This window comes from Eptatretus burgeri, chromosome 2, assembly GCF_056783735.1.
Source record: "Eptatretus burgeri isolate ZD-2024b chromosome 2, Ebu_testis_v1, whole genome shotgun sequence".
Classification (NCBI taxonomy): Eukaryota; Metazoa; Chordata; class Myxini; order Myxiniformes; family Myxinidae; genus Eptatretus; species Eptatretus burgeri.
This window is the reverse complement of record NC_140962.1, coordinates 154146470-154170466: the sequence shown is the minus strand read 5'-3', so window position 1 is coordinate 154170466 and position 23997 is coordinate 154146470. Positions and strand designations below refer to the sequence as shown.

The window sequence follows — 23997 nt, the reverse complement described above, 5'->3', positions numbered from 1 at the left end:
ATATATATATATATATATATATATATATATATATATATATATATATATATATATATATATATATATATATATATATATATATATATATATATATATATATATATATATATATATATATATATATATATATATATATATACGGGTTGTCTAGTAACCCTTAAAAGTGTCTGTCTTTTCTTCAGAGAAATTGCAAATAAGCTAATGTGTCAGTGAGTACAGTTTCCTACACCATCAACCAGACTTTCGTACACCAGACTTCGAGCTGCAGGTTTGACAGGTCGAGTGGTAGGAAGAAAGCCATTGCTAAGATGACAAAATAAGAAAAAGAGACTTGCCTGGGCCATGAAGCACCGTAGTGGACTACTGAAAACTGGAAGAAGGTCTTATGGACCGATGAATCAAAATTTGAAATCTTCGGTTCATCACGCAGGGTTTTTGTACACCGTCGAGTCGGTGAAAGGATGGTTCCTCAGTGTGTGACACCAACTGTCAAACATTGAGGAGGAAGCGTGATGATCTGGGGCTCTTTTGCTGGATCCAGAGTCAGCGACTTGCACAGAGTGACTGGCACCCTGAACCAAAAGGGCTGCCACAGCATTTTGCAGTGCCATGCAATATCCTCTGGTCTATGCCTAATTAGTCAGGGGTTCATCTTACAACAAGATAACGACCCAAAACATACCTCCAGGCTATGTCAGAACTACCTTAGAAGAAAAGAACAAGACGGTAGGCTTTAAATCATGGAATGGCCAGCACAGTCTCCAGACTTAAACTCCATCGAGCTGGTTTGGGATCAACTGGACAGAAGGGTGAAAGCAAAGCAATCTACAAGTGCAACACATTTGTGGGAACTTCTGCAACAGTGATGGGAAGAACTTCCTGAACAATATTTGATTTCCGTTGTGGAAAGAATGCCACGAGTATATTCGGCTGTTATATCTGCAAAAGGTGGCTACTTTGATGAGTCAAAAATTTAGATTAAATTTTGTTCAACAAAACGATTCCATGATTTATTTTTTATCTGCAATTGTTTATTTGTTCTATGCTTTAATTTCAGATTTCATTGAAACATTAAACTGCTTAAATTTCAGTAAAAACTGGAAAAATGGGGGTGTTCTAAAACTTTTGACCGGTAGTGTATTCAGTCATTTTATCAGATTTATGTAATTAGACATATATTTATGGTTAGTGTACAGGGTCTCTTTTTTTCATTTCACAGAAGCTGACAAGACTCAAGCAGGATCAGATCAATCCCCTCATGATGAACCACCTGACCCAGCCCCCAAGAGACTGTTTTGGTCCAATATACATCTCAGTGATGGTCAACAATCAGAAGATCGACAGTGTGATTGAAAGCATGTCCTCCCAGTGCAATGCATCATCTGCAAAGACATTCAGTACATCATAGAACAATGTTCTGGTAAAAGAAACGTAGAGAAATTAGTTCAGTGTGAAACAAAACATGGTGGGCAGTTACTTGCTGCTGCTACTATTAAGCAAGATAAAGCATTATTACTGCACATTAGGGACCAAGGTCTTGTAGCTATTGAAGCAAGATATCACAAATCATGCTACCTTAGACATATTAAGGTTGTTGCTTAGTCTGTAGAAATAAGCAAGTAAGAATATCAGCAACAAATGTATGAGAAGTCGTACATCAGTTTCTGCAAAAAAAGTCATCGAGGAGCAAATCATCCGAAGCAAGGAGATCTTGAGACTTTCCAAACTAAATCAGCTGTTCATCAAGGAGATTTGAGAAATAGATAACACTGATGCTTCATCTTACAAGACAGGCCACTTGAAGGCAAGATTGAAAAGATCACATCCTGTTTTGTGTTTTGCCAGCCCATCAAGACAAATAGAAAGTGACATTGTGTTTGTAGAAACCCTTGGCGTTGACGAGGTGGTTGAAGACTCTGTTAAAAATCTGTCCAGTGAAGATAGTGAGTGTCGTGAAATTGTAGATGAAAACCAACCAGGAGGGTCGTCATCTCATCATCTTAGATTCACATTCACAACTCAAAAAGGAGCTGTTTCAAGATGGATATTATCCCAGCAAGAGAGTGCTGCCATTTCCAGGAGATGTGAAGAACTGGCAGGGAAAGATGAGAGATCAAGAGGTCGGAAGGACCTGCAGCCATCACAAATACGGAGAGATGAAGAGGACATCTTCAAGGTGGTAACTGTCTTGGAGGCAATGACCAGTTATTTCACATAGCTTCTGGTGCTGTGGAATCCAAGGAGGTATCTGCAGATTACATCAATGCACGGGAGAAGGGAGACGCGGCATTCATCTCATACTTCAAGGAACGTCTTCAGGGCAGTGAATATATGTTCAAACCACTGAAGAAAGAGAAGACCAAGACCTTCCAATCAATGAACAAGTCAGCTCAATCTAAAGTGAAAGGCAAGCAAGTGACATTAATGGCTGATAGAAATCTGTCTTCCTTCTTCCTTCTTCAGCAAAGTCTTCCTTGCCTCACATCATTGAATCGCAAGTACAGCCATTTCCAGAAGTCAGCATTCTGCCTGGAAGCATCTGGATTATCGATGGCATGTCTATGGTGCAAGAACTATCCCCAAGAAGTATCCCTTCAACATTTGGCAAGCTTGCGGATTACCTTCTGAAGCAACTTGTTGAATTGGCCCTCGGTGTTCAGAGTAATGTTAGCCACTTTGTAGTTGATACTTACAGGAAAGACAGCATCAATAACGCTGAGAGGGGAAGACGTTCAGTGGGTGGCAGCTTGCTAACAAAGATCTACAGTGAAGATCAGCAGGTACCTCAACAATGGAAGAAGTTTCTGGCATATAGTGAGAACAAAGCAGAGCTGATCAGGGGGGTTTTTTTTTCCAGACTTGCAGGAAGAAACCAGCTGAATGTCTGAAGAAAGTCAAGGTGTTCGTTACTCATGATGGGGAGTGCCATGAGTTTACAGACGAGAATGAGCAAATGATTGTTCGCTCTGTGCCAGAACTTGAGTGTAACCACGAAGAAGCAGATACTCGTCTTTTCCTTCACTGCCAGTATGCTGCTAGACACCAGCCATCAAGTTCAACAGATAGGGCCCCATACCCGGTCCTAATCAAAAGTCCTGACACAGACGTCTTTGTGATTGCAATCAACATGGCTGAGCATATTGGAGCAGACTTATTATTCCACACTGGAAGAGGTAACAATAGGAGGACCCTGAGTCTATCAAAGATAAGCTCATATCTGGGACCAGATGTCAGCAAAGCCTTGATGTCACTACACTGTTTCACAGGTTGTGATTCGGTCAGCTCTTTTCATCGAAAGTCTAAAGTCTAAACCCAAAGCCTTCAAGTTGTTTGCAACTGACACTGTTTGCCATGCTGTCTTTCAAGAGTTGGGGAGTTCATTCACAGTGAGTGATGAATTGGTGAAAGGTGTGAAGAAATTTGTTTGCAAAATGTATGGGCAGGACTGTAAGAAAGTCAATGAAGCCAGATACAATCCGTTCCTTATGTTAACCAAATCGGAGGCACGTCTTCCACCCAATGCAGACTCTCTCAAGAAGCATGTCATGAGAGCAAATTACCAGGCTGCTGTACACACTCGATGTCTGGAATAGTTTCCACAAATTCCCAGTCCAAATGGACATGGATGGAAAGTTGGAGATGATGAATTAGACATCGACTGGGGTGATCTATCTCCAGCTCGGAGCAGCTTGCTTGAACTAACATATTGTTCATGCAAGAAAACTATCTGTGAGAAGCCGTATGGTACAGCCAAAGGAACATGTTCTTGTCGACAGCATGATGTGTTATGTACGGAGCTTTGCAAGTGTGTCGACTGCAGAAACTCAATGACCACGAAAGAGTTAGATTCTGATGACGAAGAATCAGATGATGACTAGATGCTCCATGACAGTGACCGTGTCATCATTGTGTGATACCACATTGTTTACATTGTTGTAAATGAATAGTGATGAAAATTAACAAATTTAGTGCAACTTAAGGATGGTATTTGTACTAGTCTTTAAATATGAGTAGATGTGTATTACTTTAGATTATCATCATAATTACAAGTTCCACTTTTCCTTTTCAGGTTTTATAAATTATGCAGATTAAATGCATTGCAACAAGATGACAATTTTTGTAAATGTACATGTACATTAATACATTGTATTGATAAGAGTGAACTTTCATCACGTTGGCATATTTTATACCAATCTTTGTTAGGAGGGTCGATTGCCGAAACTACATGTATTGTTATGAAAGACTTTGATTCCGATCGAGTAGACTCGGATGAGGAGTACATTCAGTCAATCAATTCAATATTTATAAAGCACCGTTTCTGTTTGCTTTCAAAGTTTCAAAGTTTCTTTTTTTTAAATTGGTGAACAGATGGAGAAGACCTCAAGTTGGGAGGGAACTGGCTCCATAACTGAGCACCTACAAATGAAAAAGACAATATAATGTAAATGAAAGAAAGTTTTGAAAATGAAAGAATTCATTTAAAAGCAAGTTCAGTATTTTTACTAGTCTGACTAGTAAACTATTTTAAAAGTAAAACATGAGGGGATGTGTTTTAGTTTAGAATGTCATCATTAATATGGGTTCAAGTTTTCCTCAACAATTGATTATTACAACAGGTTGACAGTTTGCATATACATTGAACCTCACATGTGGGTTTGCCACGTCATGATTAAGTAAATTATTCCTTAATTTATGTTTTATATTTGGATTCATCCTGATTATTAAGTCATAATAATTACACTATATGGTAATAGTGAACTTTCCTTGTGTTGGTAGATTACTGTGTGATACCACAGTGTTTTACATTAATGTACACTAGAAGATAACCCGCGTAAAGCGCGGCATAACACGGATGTAACGCTGTACTATATCGCGAAATGAGTGCCTGTTATCGAAAAAAGCAGAGCATACTTACTAATGTTAACCCAGTCCACTGTAAACGATGTTATCCTTGTAGTAGAAGCCGTCGTGGGGTTGACTCAGTTGTGGCAGTAATTTGAATCCCATTTGGGGTTGCACGTAAATGTTAAGCAGAGGTCAGGTTTTGAGTATCGCCGAACGATAACCATCGAATCCTGATGCAGTTGATGCATATTTCATGGGCTTCCGGTAAATGACGATGGAAGGACACCTCGGCGACCAATTGAGGCACCGTCAGTATCCCCAGTGGCGACTGCATCAGATAGTCCTTGATACAGCAAAACCTGCAATTGCCGTTGATTGTGGTCGACGTAGTTCAGGCGTCCTTGTTCAACCTTTGCATATTGATCGACAATACAGTATATTGTTGTAGTAATCTACCACTACGTAGTATTACATTAAAGTTACTTCTAACCATCAAGTGGTAAGCGTAAAACTCCATAGTACTGATGTATTTGCCATCTCGTTTCTTGATGGTAATGTCCAGCCCAGATCTCCATGTGGTAGTAGCAACACGTAATTAAAGAAGAGGGTCATAATCGTGGTGGGTCTCATTGATGCGGATAATGTCATGATTTTCCGGATCCAGGCTTGACCGCTTGTACAAAATGTCGCGGTGTGATGGAACATCAGCACTTCCCGGTAAGATAACCGCTACTTCTGCTGCCGTCGGTAAATTATAGCGCCGTAAATCTGTCGTTGGGTCTGCTCTCAAAACGAACTTCATGGAATCATTTTCTCCTCGTTCCACTAATTTGGCGGCTTGCTTATAAGCACTTACGAACGGATTGCAGTCATGCAGTACTGCCTATAGCTTTTGAAGCAAATCATGGTGCAGGTCGCTGTTCCATGCTGTTCGATGAGCGATTTCGTTGGCAGTGTCGTAGATATAGATTTGCGAAAACTTCGGCGGTTTACCGTTCTCGGGAAAAAATGGCCGATTCTATGATTAAACACTACCATGGATACTGAACGTATATGGGCCCCTTGAAGGTAACACATCTTCCTGTACGCCCAATGATACGAATGCTAAACTCGAGTTGTATGCCCGAATGTTGGATCGAAAATCCCTTGCTTCAATTTAGTGTTCACCCCAAGACAACCGGAATGCAGTTCAGCTTTCCACATGTACGCGCCACAGGAAGAGCACATAGTGTCCATCTTGCCAATGCTGTGTATGGGGGGAAATGGTCCCTCATTGTTGTCTTGCAATTCACCAAGAGTGTGTGGCGAGATATTCTTTTGATAGCTGCGCTTCCTATTTCGTACTGCTGTTGCACGCGTGTCTGCATTTTTACGTTTCGGCATCTTGTGGCTTGCAGAATGCTCACTACATTCTGGAAGTTCTGGAAGGAAATAAACAGGACCTCGCTTTATGAACGCGGTTGGAAATGTCAGCACACTATTGGCTGAGCGGTTGTACGCACTCCATCTCGCCACGCTATTCGTCCGGTGTTCGTATGGTGGAGGGTTCGAGGCCGTTTCAAGTTGGGAACCCATCACAGCAATTTTGGACCCTTTTGTCATGGAACTCCGATAATGGATCCGTTCCAAAAGGGGACATTTGGAATCCGAAGCAATACTGGACATGTGTGCCAAAGCTCAGACTCATCCCTCCGCCACGTGTCTCGGAAACCGTGGCAGTTTGTTCATTTAATTAATAGTATAGATGAACGTGGTAAACATGAAAGAATTCATTTCAAAGAGAGGCTACTATTTTTGCTTGTACTTTTAAAATTATTAAAACATAATGCGAGTAGACACATATTACTCGAGAATAACATTGGTAAAGTTTCCAGTTTTCCTATACATTAACATGCAATTTTAATGTTGAAGATTATTTAAACAAGATAAACAATATGTATGCAGAGAAGCTCAGATGTAAGTTTCCAATTTTATGAAGTGTATTAAGTATGTGTTTCCATAATCTCCTCTACCGGTCAAAAGTTTAAGAACACCCCCATTTTTCCAGTTTTTATTGAAATTTACGCAGTTTAATGTTTCAATGTATTCTGAAATTAAAGCATAGAACAAATAAACAATTGCAGATAAAAAAGATATCATGGAATCGTTTTGTTGAACAAAATTTAATCTAAAATTTTCACTCATCAAAGTAACCAACTTTTGCAGATATTTCAGCCGAACATACTCGTGGCATTCTTTCTACAATGGAAATCAAATATTGTTCGGAAACTTCTTCCCAACACTGTTGCAGAAGTTCCCACAAATGTGTTGCACTTGCAGGTTGCTTTGCTTTCACCCTTCTGTCCAGTTCATCCCAAACCAGCTCGATGGGGTTTAAGTCTGGAGACTGTGCTGGCCATTCCATGATTTGAAGCCAACCGTCTTGTTCTTTTCTTCTAAGGTAGTTCTGACATAGCCTGGAGGTATGTTTTGAGTCGTTATCTTGCTGTAGGATGAACCCCTGACTAACAAGGCGTAGACCAGAGGGTATTGCATGGTGCTGCAAAATGCTGTGGTAGCCCTTTTGGTTCAGGGTGCCAGTCACTCTGTGCAAGCCGCCGACTCTGGATTCAGCAAAAGAGCCCCAGATCATCACGCTTCCTCCTCCATGTTTGACAGTTGGTGTCACACACTGAGGAACCATTCTTTGGGTCTGCCAGACCTCTTCCTGTCAGTTTCCTCAGTTTGCATTTCCTCTCAAGGAAAGACCTCCACTTTTAATGGTTATAATGGTCTGTCTGTCTTCCTTTGTTGATTGTCTTTTTCTTGCCATTATGATAGCAATATACTACTTCCTGCAGTGCAATATTGTCCAAATAATGCTTCAGAGGGTGTAGCAACACAGTCTATTCCAACACTGCTCTTATACAGACAGAGTTTGTAACTAATCAATAAAAGTTGGGACACCTGTTGGAATTGTTTGCATCAACTTTCAAGGCTTAATTTACTTCCATTGCTGCAGAACAGCTGCAGTTGCGAACCTATTACTTGTTCCCTGAAAAGAGCCTTTTTTAACAACTGAAATTTTTTTATGAATTTTTTTTTTCAGTTTTTGGTAACCTAAACTTTTTTTAACCTCTGGCAGTTTACCGCTTAGCTTTGTACCATTTCAGGTTATTCACTGGACTGGAACTGCTTAAATTTCAGTAAAAACTGAAAAATGGGTGTGTTCAAAAACTTTTGACCAGTAGAGTATATATTTTTTATTGATGGCAAAAAGGTTAGCTTTCAAGAAACTTTGATCATCAGTACATGTGCATATATTAAGTAAATCTAAACATTTTATGTAATCCACCTTGGTAATGAAGAAATGATGTGAAGAATTCCAACTCCCCAATTGTAAGGAATCGGCGCACAATATACTCACCTGTGGAAACTGAAATTGAAATGATCTTTCCACTGTTTGAATTATATAATGGAGATATTTTATACATATAAATGAAAAAAAGTGTGTAAATTTCAGCTTTGGTGTGTGATAGATTTATGCATCAATGATTGAACGAAGAATGACTGATGATTAGTTTGCTGATGGATGATGTTATGATACGCTGTGTTTGATTTCGGAATGCCAGTCCAGTGAATATCTTCCTGACTTGTATGTTCAGCTTTTGTGCCGATGAATGAGGTCTGTAGATCAACAATTAGTGGCATTATTATTTACATTTACTGTTGTTGCATATTACTTTATTTATACGTGTGTGTGTGTGTGTGTGTGTGTGTGTGTGTGTGTGTGTGTGTGTGTGTGTGTGTGTGAGCTCATGTGTGTGTGTGTGTGTGTGTGTGTGTGTGGGTGAGAGAGAGAGGAAGGACCCATATCACCCACATTAATGTTGTCTCCCTATGAATACATCGACATCAGAATTCCCTAAGAGTAATACACAGCTATCTCAGAATGGACACAAGATGGTGCCATAGGTTTTGCTAATTAGCATAACTAATTAATGTGCAACGTTTTGCACTGACGAGTTGTGAATTCTTTCTAAGTGATTTTCTAAACTAAATATATGCAAAATTTCAGGTAGATACCAGAGGTGGGTCACGAAAGTCAAAAACTAGACACATTTTGAATGCTTGGCTCACTGTCTATAAGGGATATTGGCAGATACCGTTGGCTGAGGTAGATGTGCAGAAGGTACCGTGGAGCTAAATTGCAATGAATGTGAAAAGGATGACAATCAAATTTGGGGATTTTTTTTCCAAATTATATAATTTTTACATTTTAAATGTTACACTATTTATTATATACAAGTAAAAGTTGTCAAGAAATGAAGGATTCCTCTTTTTTTGATTATGGCCTTCACTGATGAAGTCGCGGCAGGCATTATGTTTTTGGGTTGTTTGTCCGTCTGTACGTCCGTCCGTCCGTGATAGGTTTTCATTACCATGATAACGAAACAATAGCTGAAAGCATCGAAGTCGAACTCGGTACAAGTATGTATAATGATGCAAATATGAACTGATTAGATTTTGGGATCAAGAGGTCAAAGGCTATGGGTCCCGTTAGGTAAAAGTTCCGTTACCACGCTAAATGGTGAACCAGTGATGGAATTTTGACCAAGCTTGATATAAATGCATACATATATATATATATATATATATATATATATATATATATATATATATATATATATATAATGATGCAAAGTTAATTAATTAGATTTCAGCATTACAAAGTCAAAGGTCAGAGGTCATGTCAGATACAAATGTGATACTTGAGAACAGCTGAAGGGATGTAAATCAAATTCAGTACATGTATAATGATGGAAAGATGAACTGCAAAGTATCTTCGCAACATTCAGTCAAAAAACAAGTATTTGCATTTGGAATGCAGATAAAATATGGCTTCACATGTGTCAGAAGGGAGGACTCAGTGTGCCATGTGCAAGGAAATGCTTTGTATGGAGGCCCTGAAACTCGCAAAGCAGCGACATCGAACAAGTAAATGAGAACTTGGGAAGCCCATCCTCATGTCATGCGCTCACCCATGTCCATTGACGATCTCTTCTGCAAGTGCCGATTCTTTCCTATTCGTTCCCATTCTATTCCTCTCCACGCCATTGTTTCTCATTTATATTGCTTCTCCTTTCTTTCTTGTGTATATCCATCCCCATTCCCGATACCATTTGGAAATCCACAAACCTGCTACCGTTTGTCATTTTGCACCGACATGAGCTGAGACTCTTGTATAAGTAAAAAGTACGCATCGAGTTGGTGGAAAAGAGTGAATAATTTTTCAGTCTGGAAGAAACCTCACTGAAGAGAATGTGGTATGTGCAATTATGTGCAGGAGGCATGTTTTATGTTGAAAACGATGCTGGACTGGAAGCCTCCAATGTTGTATTGAGATTGCACGGGACACAAAAACAACTTCACATGCTTCTTGAGCAAGTGATTCTGTTAGGTGTTGTGAAGTCTTTGTTAGATTGCTTCTTGGAGAGGAACATTTGAAAAAAACCTAGAAGGGCACACTTCGACATCTCGACGTCGTCATATATGCCTCTGCCTTCATTATGACATAATTATACGTACTTTTACCAAGTTTGATTTAAATCTCTGAACCCAGATTCAAAATCTTAAATAATTCTGGCTGCCAGACCATGCGTCCGATCAGGTTTAAATTTAAAACATATATTCCCCATGATTAATCGGTCACAATTGTGACCTTTCACATCGATTGATGAAGCGGTTCAAGAGAATTATTTTTTTTTTTAAGGATTTTCGTTCAATACAATATGGCTGCCAGACCATGTGACATTAATTATTCAGGAACACCCTGGTAGTCCCAAGACTTGGGGAACATGTGTGAAGTTTCATCTCGATCTGTCCAGCCATTCTGGAGAAGATGTTTTTTTAAAGATTTTAGGGTAAATCAAATATGGCTGCCAAACCACGTGACCGATGACGTCAAATTTCCGCCCCACCTCCCCCCCCCCCCCCCATATCATTTAGCTCCAGATGACCTTCAAATATTTTCATACTGATCGGATAAACATTCGACATATGTAAATATGATGTCATAATGAAGCTACCTATGACATCATCAAAATCACACTTGTTTCCCATTGGGAGTACGTCACATGTACCAAGTTTAAATTTTTTCCATGGAGCAGTTTCGGAGACGCAGAGGTCCAAAGTTTTTCCTTTTTACAACATGGCTGCCACACCACATGTCCTATGACGTCAAAATTATCATTAAAATATTCTACATGAGTAGTCACACCGATGGTGAAAATTTCGTGTGAATCAGATAAGCGGTTGCAGAGAAAACAGAAAATTAGCACGGACGTACGTATGGAAAACATTGCCACAGGTGACTTCGTCAGAGGAGACATAAAAATAGGGGTGATACCCCTCGGCGCTTCACCTGGTAGAATATTGATACTGAGGACTAAGTCAACATGGCACGGAATCAGTAAAGTGTACCAATGAACCAATGTCATCGCAAATACCTATTTTGGGGGAAACCCCCTCCCTCCCCATCACCCCTCACCCCCCCCCCAACAATGTTTTTTTTTTTTAAATAGCATGAACAAACATTGTTACATCACAGGTGATGAAGGTTGTGGTCAAGTTTCATTGGAATTGTGTGTGTGTGTAGTTTCTGAGAAGAAAGCAAACACCTATTTGGGGGGCAACCACCGGTAGATTCCCATCGGGCGGATTTTTCTTAATGGTGTGAACAAACCTTGGTACATCATGGGTGATGAAGGTTGTGGTGAAGTTTCATCGAAATTGTGTGTGTAATTTCGGAGAAGGCAAATACATATTTTGGGGGGCAACCCCTCGTCCGACCCCCTTAGGGCCCGCGTTTTTTTGTTTGTTTGTTTCTTAATGCTGTGAACAGAATTTGGTATGCACATATATTATTTTGGTATGTACAATGCGCCTGATAAAAGTTGTGGTCAAGTTTCATCCAAATTATGTTTGTAGTTTCAGCGAAGAATTTGCAAGTGTTTGTGGACAAGACGACGCGCCATCCCACAAGCTCCGTTGAACTACGTTCCAGGTGAGCTAAAAACGAATACTCGAGTCAAATGACACGGTCATGTGACAAATAAGTGAACTCGGTGGTGCCATTTGGGAGCAAGTGGTGTCCGAAGTTAAAGCCACACCATTTGGTTATTCAGCATTTGGTACCCAACTCAATTCAGCATGAGAGAGAGCAGATGTCCAACCTGTGTGTCTGATGTGAAAAATGTACGTGAAAAGGAAATGAAAGAAGAGTTTGTTTTGTAAGGCCCTGAGCTCAACCATGACAGCTGGATAAGTTTATTCCTTGGTGGATTCGTTCTTTTCGGAGCACAAGCTTGAGTAAAAAAGGTTGGCTTAGCTATGCACAGATGGAGCACTGGCCATGTTTGGTTCACAGTCACGCTTTTAGTAGCTTGGGCAGCAGGTCGCGCCACATGTCGTTGCTACACACTGCATCCTTCATAGTTAGTCTTTGGCTTCAAACACTCCACCTCCAAATTTGAAGAAGGTGTTGGTCACTGTTCTTCATGGTGTGAACTGGATCAAGTTGAGTGCTTTTAACTCCTGCCTTTTGCAATAGCTCTGCCAGGGCGAGGACTCTTCACATGAGAAGCTGCCCTTCCTTGCGGAAGCTCGCTGCAAAGAAGGCTTTTCCGAAACCGATATGCAATGTTCCACATGCTCAACAAAGCATTGGAAGATGAAGAGAATGCGACCACTGATGTCAAAAAGAAATGTACTCTCATCTTTCTCGTCTTTATGAAGAAACTGAGAACTATTTTGCAGAGCAGGTGGATGTGATGGCCTTCCTTTTCCAAAAGCCTACCACTCGAATGTGAATGATGTCGTTGAAGCAATTTAAGAATTTATTTTCAGTCTTCTCAGAAACTACACACACAATTTCGATGAAACTTGACCACAACCTTCATCACCCATGATGTACTGCATCAAAAAAAAATCCATCGATATTTACTTTCTTCGCCGTTAAATATTTTGCGGGTGATCCACGACTACCAGTGGCTCCCTGGTTTTCTTATCCAGCCTCTACGAGGTGAGCAACCAGGCCGGGTGTTGCCCCTATTTTTATTTCTTCATGTTTCTTGATCGATTTGGAAGATAATGTCGCGTCGACAGGTCTGACTTAATGTCGCCTGTTGCACCAGGAACTTTTTGCTACATCCTGAAGATCGCCGAGCTGAGAAAATTCAATTAACTGTTATTTACAATTTACAACACCCCAAGGATGGCCTCCAATCTGAGGCTGAACTTTGCAGCGCAACATGGGGGAGGAAAAAATCGGGAAAACGTCTCTTCTCATAAAAATATTTATTATAATGAAATATGACGTGGGGATGGATGAGACAACAGAACCCGGACAGATATGGTGCACGAGGATAACAAAATGGGGGACGTGAGGCACGAAAATCCAAACTTACGTACAATAGGAAATAAATAAAGCCTAATCCCCGAATGGCGCTGGTGCCACACTCGGTGCCAGATACCAGACTCGCATATGATGAATAATGGAGACAGGTGAGGGCTTATGGCTGTCATGAGCTGGTTGTGGCTCCACCACAATGGCCTAGTTGTACGGGTTGACAGTGCATGGATGAAGTGTGACTCAGGGAGCGATGGAACTGTGGAAATGGTTTTGAGGGAGGTGAGATGAAAGGGATGTCTCTCTCGAAGAGCGAAGCAAAGAAAGAACAAGATGTTGCCATCACCGTGTGCAAAGCTCCACTGCCGCACGACCACGATCCTTGTGAATTTTGATACTGCCATCATTTACTGAGTCCTGTTATTGGCCACCTGCTGCTTGGAGGCGGGGCCATATTCCGACCCATCCCGCCCTGTGGGATGCCCCTGAACAAGAGTGTCCCGCCTTCGTCCAGGACTCCACAGCAGACTTTTCCGCCATTGCTTGCGTGGCCTGCCAGCCAAACAGTTCTTAATAGTCCTTCCTCCGAAAGCACAATGCGCTTTCTGGTGCGCCTTTGGTGTTAAATGTACGGTGCAACAAGACCTCACCTGGCATCGACTGATTTACAGGGGGGTCCTACACAACAAACCCCGACACCATCTTAAAGTTAACACTCACTGCCTCCTTGGTGCGCGTTTTACAATTTCCCTTTTCCAAGAGCAATCTAACTTGCATGGACACACGGACCATACTCTTCCTATCGCAATCTAGCTATGGATCCCCTTCCAGATCCCTTCCCCTTTAAACATAACAATAATTTTTGTCAATTCGGAAAATTGACATTTTTCTTGAAGGGCATTATGTCACAATCTTATGTCACAATCATTTTGTTAAGCAGTGTATTGATGTTATGCACACTTTAATGCTGTATACTACCTACATTTCACGATGGAGAAAATTACTTATCATTTTGGATGGGCATGGACCTGTGGAAATTCCAAAATGTGACTTCAAGACCTCAACTCTCCCCCCACTCTACACACACTCCTCACTCATCCCCACCTCACTTTCTACCCCTCTCATTCCATCCTCTCCCCCCACTCTCATGCCTTCCACTCTCTCACCCCCTCTCCCCTCAGCCGGAATAATTTTCAAGTATGCATGCATCACATTGCTCGAGGTCCCTCAAGGTGTTCTACATGAAATCTGGGAAAGATGAGTTAAAAAAAAAAATTACATTTTTATGTGTTTGAAGCCAAATGCAGCACCGTGGGCAGGACGCAACTCCCCCACCCTCCTCTCCCCCACTCTCCTCTCTCCCCCACTCTCCTCTCCCCCTTACCGAGTTGCATCCAACCGGATACATTCAAAATGGCTACTAAAATGCATTTTTGTCTAAAAACACCAATATTCGTCCGATTTTTCTCACCCTTTGCTGCAACCTAGTGTTAAACCATCTTAGCGACTATGAAAAGTGAAATCGGATGTCGAATTAGAGTTAAGATAAGCCGTGAGAGAGTCAGAAAGTGCAAACCTTACAAAAATAGGCTGATGAGGTCTCAGACCGATATTGAGCAAACAAAATGGTGGCAATTTAATTTTGAAGGCCTGCTCAGACGGACAGACACAAGGACGAACAGAGGGACAGATTGACAAACTGGTGGAGAATGTATAAGCATACGTAGATATTATGTTTGTTGAGCTCGACAGGAGTTGTAAATATAAAGTTAAATGTGACGAGTGTTAACGCTTGACGTTAGATTTTAAAAACCCCTGGAGAGAGGCCATATGAATGTTGTAGAAGTGGGTAATAAGAGTGGAACAGGAAGAAGAAGCCAGTCACCTTTTTCATTGCACAGTGCTGCGCTAATGTATCGTGTCACTTTGTATTGTCTTTGTTTATTAAATCAAGTGGAGACCACACTGGACTCACTTCTGGCTGGAAACCAATCAATTGCAGAACCTTGGTTGTGACGGTTTCTTTCAAAATAAAAATGTCGCAACTTACGGAGAAATGTAAGAGAACCACTGCTCCAACAATTGCAGAAAAGCTAAAAGAAAATCTGCAATAACTTCAGTGTCCCAATCCCTGGAAAGTCCGAGAAAGAAGCTTCCATAATTACAATGTAACCCTCGCGTATGACTTGATGATTTGATATTGTGTGAACATTCAAAGTAAGACAATGGAACCATATACTGTCCTCAAAAAAGAAAAAAAAACAACTTGTGGACAGGTGTGTCAATTTAAGTTCCCTTTTTTGTATGCAACACATGGCTGTGAGTGGCATAACTTGTGAGGTGCCTGATGCAATGCTGTGCCTGTAGGTTGGAGCAGGAATTTGGGTAAGAAGAGTGGAAGTCTCGGTAATTTGGGTAAAAAGGGTGCTGCTGTTCTTCTTGTGTATGGCAGCTTGGCTGCCAGGTAGCTATCATTTTGTTGGGGCACAACCATGCTGCTGATGCTGTGTCCCTACACAAGTACACTCGTACTCATTTCACCAACCTCAGAAGGATGACAAGCTGAGTCAACCCCACCCGGTGTTAATTCAGCAGCCAACAGGGCTCAAACTCAGGACCCTAAGATCCCAAGATAGTCACCCTAACTAGTAAGCCAACACCAGGCTTCAACTCGATCACTTCTGCAGTTGTCTTTCAACACCAGTTTAGGAACGTGGTTTATTCAGTTGAGGATTTTCCTGACTTTGAGGCTCAGAACTTCAAAGATCTGAACTTCTTTCAGAAGTTGATCACAAAAGTACATTACGGTATTGGTTTGGCTTTCCAGGCAATCCTAAAAAATTGTGAAGAATCGAGACTTATCTGGATTACACTAACCCATCGTTGAATTTCAAGCAATTCTCCTTGTATTCCTTTGGACATCACAGCTGTGCCTTCAGTTTCAGGCCTTCTCAGGACCGAATGATGCTTCTGTATCAGAAAAGAGGTCGCAGAAGAGGGAGGCACATAAACTGTCTGCCACATGGGAGGAACACAATAAAAGTGGAACAGTGAGGAAAAGAGATCATACACGAGTGCATGGGTGTCTGCAAGGCAAGGGGTGGGAGGAGAAGGGAAAGAATCAATGATAGCAGAAGTGTGTGCGTGAGAAACGGGGGCACTCCAGTCTCCATTGGGAGAGAGGAGAAGAGAATAGTGAATTCAACACATTGACTGCATGAATAGAGCAATTTAGAAAGCCACTTATGGTGGCTTTGTATGCCACAGACAGTGAGCTCATCCAGCAGAGCAGAATGCCATATTGTGTCAAATGCCAAGATATGTCCTGGGAGATAGTCCTTTTCTCTTATTTGAGATGAGAATGACAGGGGAGGGGCAGAGGGTTGAGAGCATCAGGATGAATGCAAGGGGTTGGTTGGACAAAGGGAAGGGATGCGGCAGCAGGACTATTGTTTGGATGAGAAGATGGGGTGGGGTTAACGGCCATGAACCCAGACTCCTTAAAAACTGAGTTTCATTGCTGGATCTCAAGGTCAGCTAGATCAAGACAAGCATCAGGACCAGGGTTGACCTGTGCTGTTTTGTTTTGAATAAGTGAGCTTCCTGTTTTCCAGAGTGGCTGATCGCAAAAACAGCTGTGGTGAACTCTGTAGCACATTTGCAGTGGTCCTCTTTATCCTTCCAGGTTCACTTGCTTCAAGGTTATGGAGTGTGACGAGGGCTCCCATGATCTCCAATGGACATAAAGTCCTACACTAAAGTGTCACCTCTGACCCGGAGGCTTCAGCCCGGCGACTGTCAAATAGACTGATTTTTTTTTATGGTCACTATTGGTTAAACATCAAAAGGAGCTGCCTCTCCGGATTTTGGGCTTATTTACCCCCTTATTTAATTTACCTTCATCATCAAACGGAGCCAGCTATCTGGATTTCAGGCTTATTTACCCTGTTTGACAGAGCCGCCGGGCTGAAGCGTCCAAGTCGGAAGTGATGCTTTGGTGTCGGACTTTACGTCCATTGGAGATAAGTGGAGCCCTCGTCACGCTCCATACATTTTGATTTATTGACCAATCGCACTACGTGCCTTCTGGTTGATTGGTTTTCATTAGTGGGTACAATCGTCTGGGTGGCAGACAGACTGTTGTTCTTTGTGGATTATTTGGTTTTATCCTGTGAGACATAATCCTTAGCTGATGCTCACCATTACAGCCAGGATGTACGATCACACACACACACACACACACACACACACACACACACACACACACACACACACACACACACACACACACACTCACACTCACACTCACACTCACACTCACACTCACACTCACACACACACACACTCTCACTCTCACTCTCACTCTCACATACACACACACACACAAACACACACACACACTCTCACACACACACACACACACACACTCACACACACTCACACACACTCACACACACTCACACACACTCACACACACTCACACACACTCACACACACTCACACACACTCACACACACTCTCACACACTCTCACACACACACTCACACACACTCACACACTCACACACACTCACACTAGAGAACGTTAGATAATTGCAAGTGATACCCGGAAATATCACAACTAAGGAGCTACTGAATCACCAAAGACCTGTTTGAGCTTCGGTGAGAATGCTTCAAAGAGCACTTGACATGAAGGATGAAATAAACAGGAGATTGATTGAGGTGTGCTTAACACTGTGACAAGTTGACATTGTCAGTTGACCCTGTTCTCACCAATCTCCAATTCTTCCCCTCTCTGCGACATGAGAGGTACTGTATCTTGTAGTTGGGAGGTACCTTGTAGTGTGGTGAATCCATATGCTTTTATCCCTCTGTTTTCATTTTTGCATTTTGTCCGTTGATCCTTTGCCCTGTTTTTCTGCTCTTTCATGAGCCCGGTAATTGTTTATGAGCCCAGTAAGAATAATTACTGGGCTGCACAGCTCAGTAATTATTCCTGACAACAAAAATGCTCGGTATAATTCAGCAAAAAAGCTGATTGTACAGGGTCCGCCAAAAGTCATGACTGTTTTTGCATTGTAAATTGTGCTGAAGGCCATGTATTAACTGCTTGTTTTTCTGTTGCAGGTTGATCTTAAGGGTTGAATTTATCATGGATAAATGGACACTTCAGCAGAGGGCACTGATTGTGGAGCTGTACTTCCGAAACGGTTGCAGTGTTGTGTGTGCACAGCATGAATTCCAAAGAACACATGGTGTGAGAATAGCACCAACAGATAAAGCCATAAGGGGATGGGTGACAGCATTCTGACAAACTGGTTCAGTGTGCAGAGGCAAAAAGGTCAGGTTGTCCGAGGTTAGTGAGAACTGCAGCAAACATTGCGGCTGTCCAGGAAGATGTTGTGCGCTCCCCGAATAAATCGTGTTTATGGTGATTCCATGATCTGCAGATTTCCGAGACTTCACTGTGTCGGATTATGAAAAAGGGTTTACCGCACAAAACCCAGGACCTTACAAGAACTAAAGGACAATATTCGTAGAGAGTCAGTGATGGAGTGCATTGTGCAGCGGGCACAATTTTACGTGGATGACCGTGGCAGTCACTGGAAGAGATTTTAACGAAATAAATTGTGAACGATTTCCAAAGTGTGTTCTTTCAATTCCATCTTATATATTCAGTACAACTTACTTATTATTCCCTACATTGCTGTTTGAAATACACTCACGACTCTTGGCGACCCTGTAGTTGGGAGGTACCCCCAATCCTTGTATCGACCCAACAGGGAATTCGGTTCAGTTCTGATGTTTTTACCACTGAGTCGTTTTTATCCAGGACTATGTAAGGCATTGTCCAATAGGTGTTAAATATCCTATCAAGGGGGTACAACTGTGCGAAGTAATGTGCGTCTGGCGGTCTTGGCCTGCATTTTCACCTCCAAACCCGCCGAAGTTGTAATAAACCCGCATTTGATTTAAAGCTGTCTAAGACGGTCAAGCAGTGCCGGTTCACAGGCTGGCAGGACATAGCGTTGAGGTGCGCACACTTGCCTCTCAGCCGTCCAGCCTCGGTTGGAATCCTGACCGAGCTATAAATTGTCATCCTGGTGTTTCACAGGCAGGGTGATTCATGAACGTGTGGGCCTTCCCTTGGATGGAGGTTAAACAGACGTCCTGTGTTCCAGCGTCCGTTGTTGGATGTTAAAGATTCCACGGTGTCATTTGCGAAGAGTAGTGGGGGAGACCGGCACCCTGGGCAAATTCCAAATTCCTGCTCCTGACTACTGCTGAGAAGGCAATGGCAAACCACCCATGATCATCCTTGGCATGAGACTGCTTCAGTAACACATGGGGTCGGCTTCGACCCGACGGAAAAGTCCAGTCCCATATACTTGAATACCCACAACCATGAAATGGATGAATTTTCAAATCAATTAACTCACCATTATTGTTGATTATTTATGACTGATCATTATGGTTTTCCATAATCAATTCACTATTTAAATATTTTAGGGGGTAAAATGAACCACCAAAACCCTACGAAAAGGCTTCCAGACTTCTTTGCGAAAGTGTGATTGAGGAAAGCATCATTTGTAAGAGTGGATTGATGGAACTCCACCAACTTCTGAAGATATTTATTGAACTCGCCGAGACTTTTGAGGGGAAGGATGCTTCCAGTTACAGGTAAGTGAAGTGGTTCAAGATGAGATTGTAGCTCCACTCTATCCTGGAGCTCATTGGCTTCAAATATGAATTAAAATTCACTGTTTGATGGTTAATTCATTCATCACATATTCCTGCACTGATCTCTCACAACCAAATTGTGCATTGTTGTTGATATTTTCGGATCTCTTGGCTTGAAGGAACGATTGAAATCAAACTATCCCCAACGGAGATTTAATCAGCCGTCGTCGTAAACTGCAAGCAAATTCGTTTTTGTCGAGAAATCTGATGATGGTCTTTTCATTGAAAGCCTTTGGTTGTCGTCATCATCTGGATCAGACATTGAAAGGCCTGCTTCAGATAGTTCACCTCCTATTCCTTTGACAACAATCAAGCAGCGTCCCGAGTTGAGTCTGCAGCTTCTCCACTCCTCTACTATGATGCTGAAGGCGGAACTTAAAGTGGTTGAAGGTTAGTTGAGGAACTCATTTGAAGTACATATGTCTACTAAACTCTAGTTAGTAGACCTTAAAATTATTTGACCTGGTTCTGGTATCATCCTTACTCGCAAAGGTATAATCCGCACTTGCTCAGCAACGCCGGGTCCCTCCTCCCACCCCTTCCCCTCTCTCATCCCTGCCCAACCCCTGCCTCCTCGAACCGCTTCATCTGCCTTTTCCTACCACACTCTCTCCCTCCGGACTCCCACCCTGCCCCTTCCCCTCCCTTATCCCATCCCGATCCCCACCTCCTCCCACCCCGCCACCTCCCATGTACACAACTTTTTGGGTGGTTGCTAGACTACCCTTAATCTCAGGTTTTCCATCTGTCTGTTTGTTTGTATGTAATGGACAGCTCTGGAGACCAGAGGAGTCAACAGATTTTGATGAAACTTGACTGGTAGGTTCATACCAGGATCTAGTTGTATGCTTTTGAGCACCGTTGCTATGGACGCCACCGTTGCCTAGCAATGGCACTTTGAAATTTTTGAAAACATCCCAAAAAAATTTTCGAAAATCAAAAATCAGCTTCCGTGCTTTTATGCGCACTATAATCAACCTCTTTGTCAAAAAATTTCAGCCCGATCTGTCAAAAACTGTATGACTAGTATGCAATTATATTCCTAGACGGAACAACGAACGGCAAAAATGCTATCTGATGTGTTCTCTTATCTACATATTTCAAATTCGCCTTAGTCTAGCGACCAGCCATGTCGCCTACCGGCATGTTGAGATACCGTGCTAAATATCGTTTTTGGCCCTTTCTCTCAATGGTGAAGAATCACTGAAAAAATTCTAGTAGTTGGATCCGGATCTTCACCAAAATCGAATCGGTTCGTCCTTGTCACACACCCAACCTGCCCACCGAATTTCATACGAATCCGTCCACAACTTTTTGAGATATCGTGCATCCAGACAAACAAACAAGAAAAAGACGTTATGCAGAGCACGATACTTGCAAAATCCACCCCCCCCCCACTCTCCAAAGGTTGCCATGGATACATCAAATTGTCCATCTCATTAACATTAAAATTGTCAATCTTAATTGTCAAATTCAGGTCAACTGGATGAAAATTGATTATTTTTTCAGATTGAAATCGATGATTTTAGAAGTTTGACCTTGATTTGAATTTTGGCCTCAAAAATAGTTGGTTTCCAAATTCAGTGATGCACGATGCAATTTCCGCTTAATTTTCAGGTTAATCGGATGAAAATTGACGATTTTTCAGATGAAATTTAATTTCAGAAGTTTGACCTTTGCCCTTTGACCTCAAAAGTAGTTGCTTTCCCAATTCAGTGACGGACTACGCAAATCCTGTCCAACTTTCTAGTTAATGGGATGTAAATTTGCGATTTTTCAGTTGAAAATTGATGATTTTAGAAGTTTGACCTTTGGCCTTTGACCTCAAAAGTAGTTGCTTTCCCAATTCAGTGACGGACTACGCAAATCCTGTCCAACTTTCTAGTTAATGGGATGTAAATTGGCGATTTTTCAGTTGAAAATTGATGATTTTAGAAGTTTGACCTTTGACCGTTTGATCTCAAAAATAGTTGGTTTCCCAATTCAGTGATGCAATATGCAAATCCTGTTCAAATTTCAAGTCATTCGGATGAAAAATGACGATTTTAGAAGTTTGACCTCAATCAAAAGGCTTCTCAGTTGAGACGACCTCTACAACTTGGTGAAGTTTCATGACGATTGGTTTAGAATTGTAACCTGTAGGCAATAGACAGACAAACAGAATAACAAAATTGACTGACCTATATACTTGAAAAATCTTCAATTTTGCACCTAACAAACAACAGACATACTGAAAGAGGGTGAAAACATAACCTCCTTCACCTTCCGTGGTGGAGGTAATGAAAAATGAATATTTTTCTTCTGTGCCCCTTTCGTATTCTTATTCTGGTGTTCTGCCCGAAGGCAGATTCGGTACTGCTGAAGCAGTTTCTTGGCAAGGGTTATATGGTTTGCCATTACCTTCCCAGTTATAGTGTTGCGGAAATGGCCCTTAGTGTGTTACTAAATAAAGGATTAGCCCAGATCCCCCCTTAAATGCATGTTTAGCCAGGTTGTTCGGTAATCGGACGTTACATGTGTGCTGGGAGGTGTAGCTGTCCATTGTTCATACAGTGGTGGTGTACCGGGAGGTGCCTTGATTCGTTTTTTTCCCCCTCTCCGAACTAGCCCCGCCCAGCGCTCTGAGAGTGTCGGTCGGCGAGACGTGTCGGCAGCCGATTGGTGGAGGGCAGCTGCAATCTCCAGCGATGGACCAATCACGGGTCCCCGGGGGAGTGTCCAGAAGAGCGAGCGCCGGGAAGGCAAGGGAGTAACTGCCTGAGTGTAGAGTCGTGATCTGCTGTATAAAGGGACGGCTGTGTCTGTCTGTGATCTGCTTCGTGAAAAAGGCAAGAGGAACTGCATGAGGTCAGTCTGCCTTCTGCTGGATGAGAGGCTGCTCGAGTCGAGTCTGCGATCTGCTTGAACACTGTAGACTATTTACTACTCACTAAATGTTGGTAGTTAGGTTGGGGATGATCTTGTGAGGGGAGAAATGGCAATCGGTTGACTTCAACACCGAGGACTGGCTCTCCCAGTGCACATTAGCTTTCTCATGTGGGTCAGGTGGTGGTGGGTTGTCTGCTTCAAGATGTACGACCCAACGTCGATCTAACGCGGGATACTTGTGCTCCGGTTTCGTCAGGAATTGTAATAAATATATTCAGCAAATGTTTCAAGAATGTAAAGTGTGGCTTTCTTTGAAAAATGTTGAATTACTTAGTGTTGCACAAGAAAACACCAGATAACCTTAAAACAACAACAACAAGGAGGGTGAAGAAGAGCCTGAGAATTAATTATTACTAGTACGTGCCTGTAAAAAAAATAATAAAAAATAAATAAATATTCAAACCGCGAGCAACAAACAACAACCACGAAGGCCGTTTCTTCGCTCTCGCGTGCCCGTATGTGCGTGGCCCGGAACTTCGCATATTATTCGCAGTTACGATGATTCGGAATTTAGTTTTAATACCCAATTATTCAATTAGCGCCAACGTATTTTACCTTTTCGCAATGTCGTGGCAAGGAAAAACAAAAAGAGAAGACAAGAGAGAGAAAAAATTTACTTCCTGGTTTGGAGCATACCAGCACTCTGATGTTACCGAAATTTATACACCGTCTAATATGAAAACGATCATAACTTGGGGCATTGTGTTTATCTATAAATGCGCATAAGAAATCGAGAAATTATTAGAATACATGAAGTCATCATTATCCGGAAGCCCATACGTTGTAACCCGTAATGGGGAACGCGACTGAGCTTCCCTTCCCCATCGGCCACGCCCACACAACAACGTGTCTTGTCATTGGTTTGGTAATTAAATGGCCATAACTTGGGAAGCACTTGTCCGATTAATATCAAACCTTAAAAAGGCACATCCTCAGATCCCCAGCAATATATCTGGCAAGTTTAAATTAGATCGGACCAGTGGTTGTCGAGAAACCGGTCACAGACACACACACACACAGATTGCTGGAATTATAGATAGATTATTCCATCAGCACGGGTTGTTACTGAGGGAGCAGGGACAATGGACCGGACGA

At 42.0% G+C, this 23997-nt stretch overlaps 1 protein-coding gene across 1 annotated transcript in view; it reads left to right on the top strand.

Moving 5' to 3' along the window:
• LOC147033618 (uncharacterized) overlaps positions 1 to 23997 on the top strand; it is a 51413-nt gene that overhangs the window by 24410 nt on the left and 3006 nt on the right. The window contains exons 6-9 of the mRNA XM_085851774.1: positions 11815 to 11890; positions 18361 to 18529; positions 19778 to 19914; positions 20204 to 20364. Of these exons, the coding sequence (XP_085707900.1) occupies positions 11815 to 11890; positions 18361 to 18529; positions 19778 to 19914; positions 20204 to 20364 (543 nt within the window). The remainder of the gene's footprint in view (positions 1 to 11814; positions 11891 to 18360; positions 18530 to 19777; positions 19915 to 20203; positions 20365 to 23997) is intronic.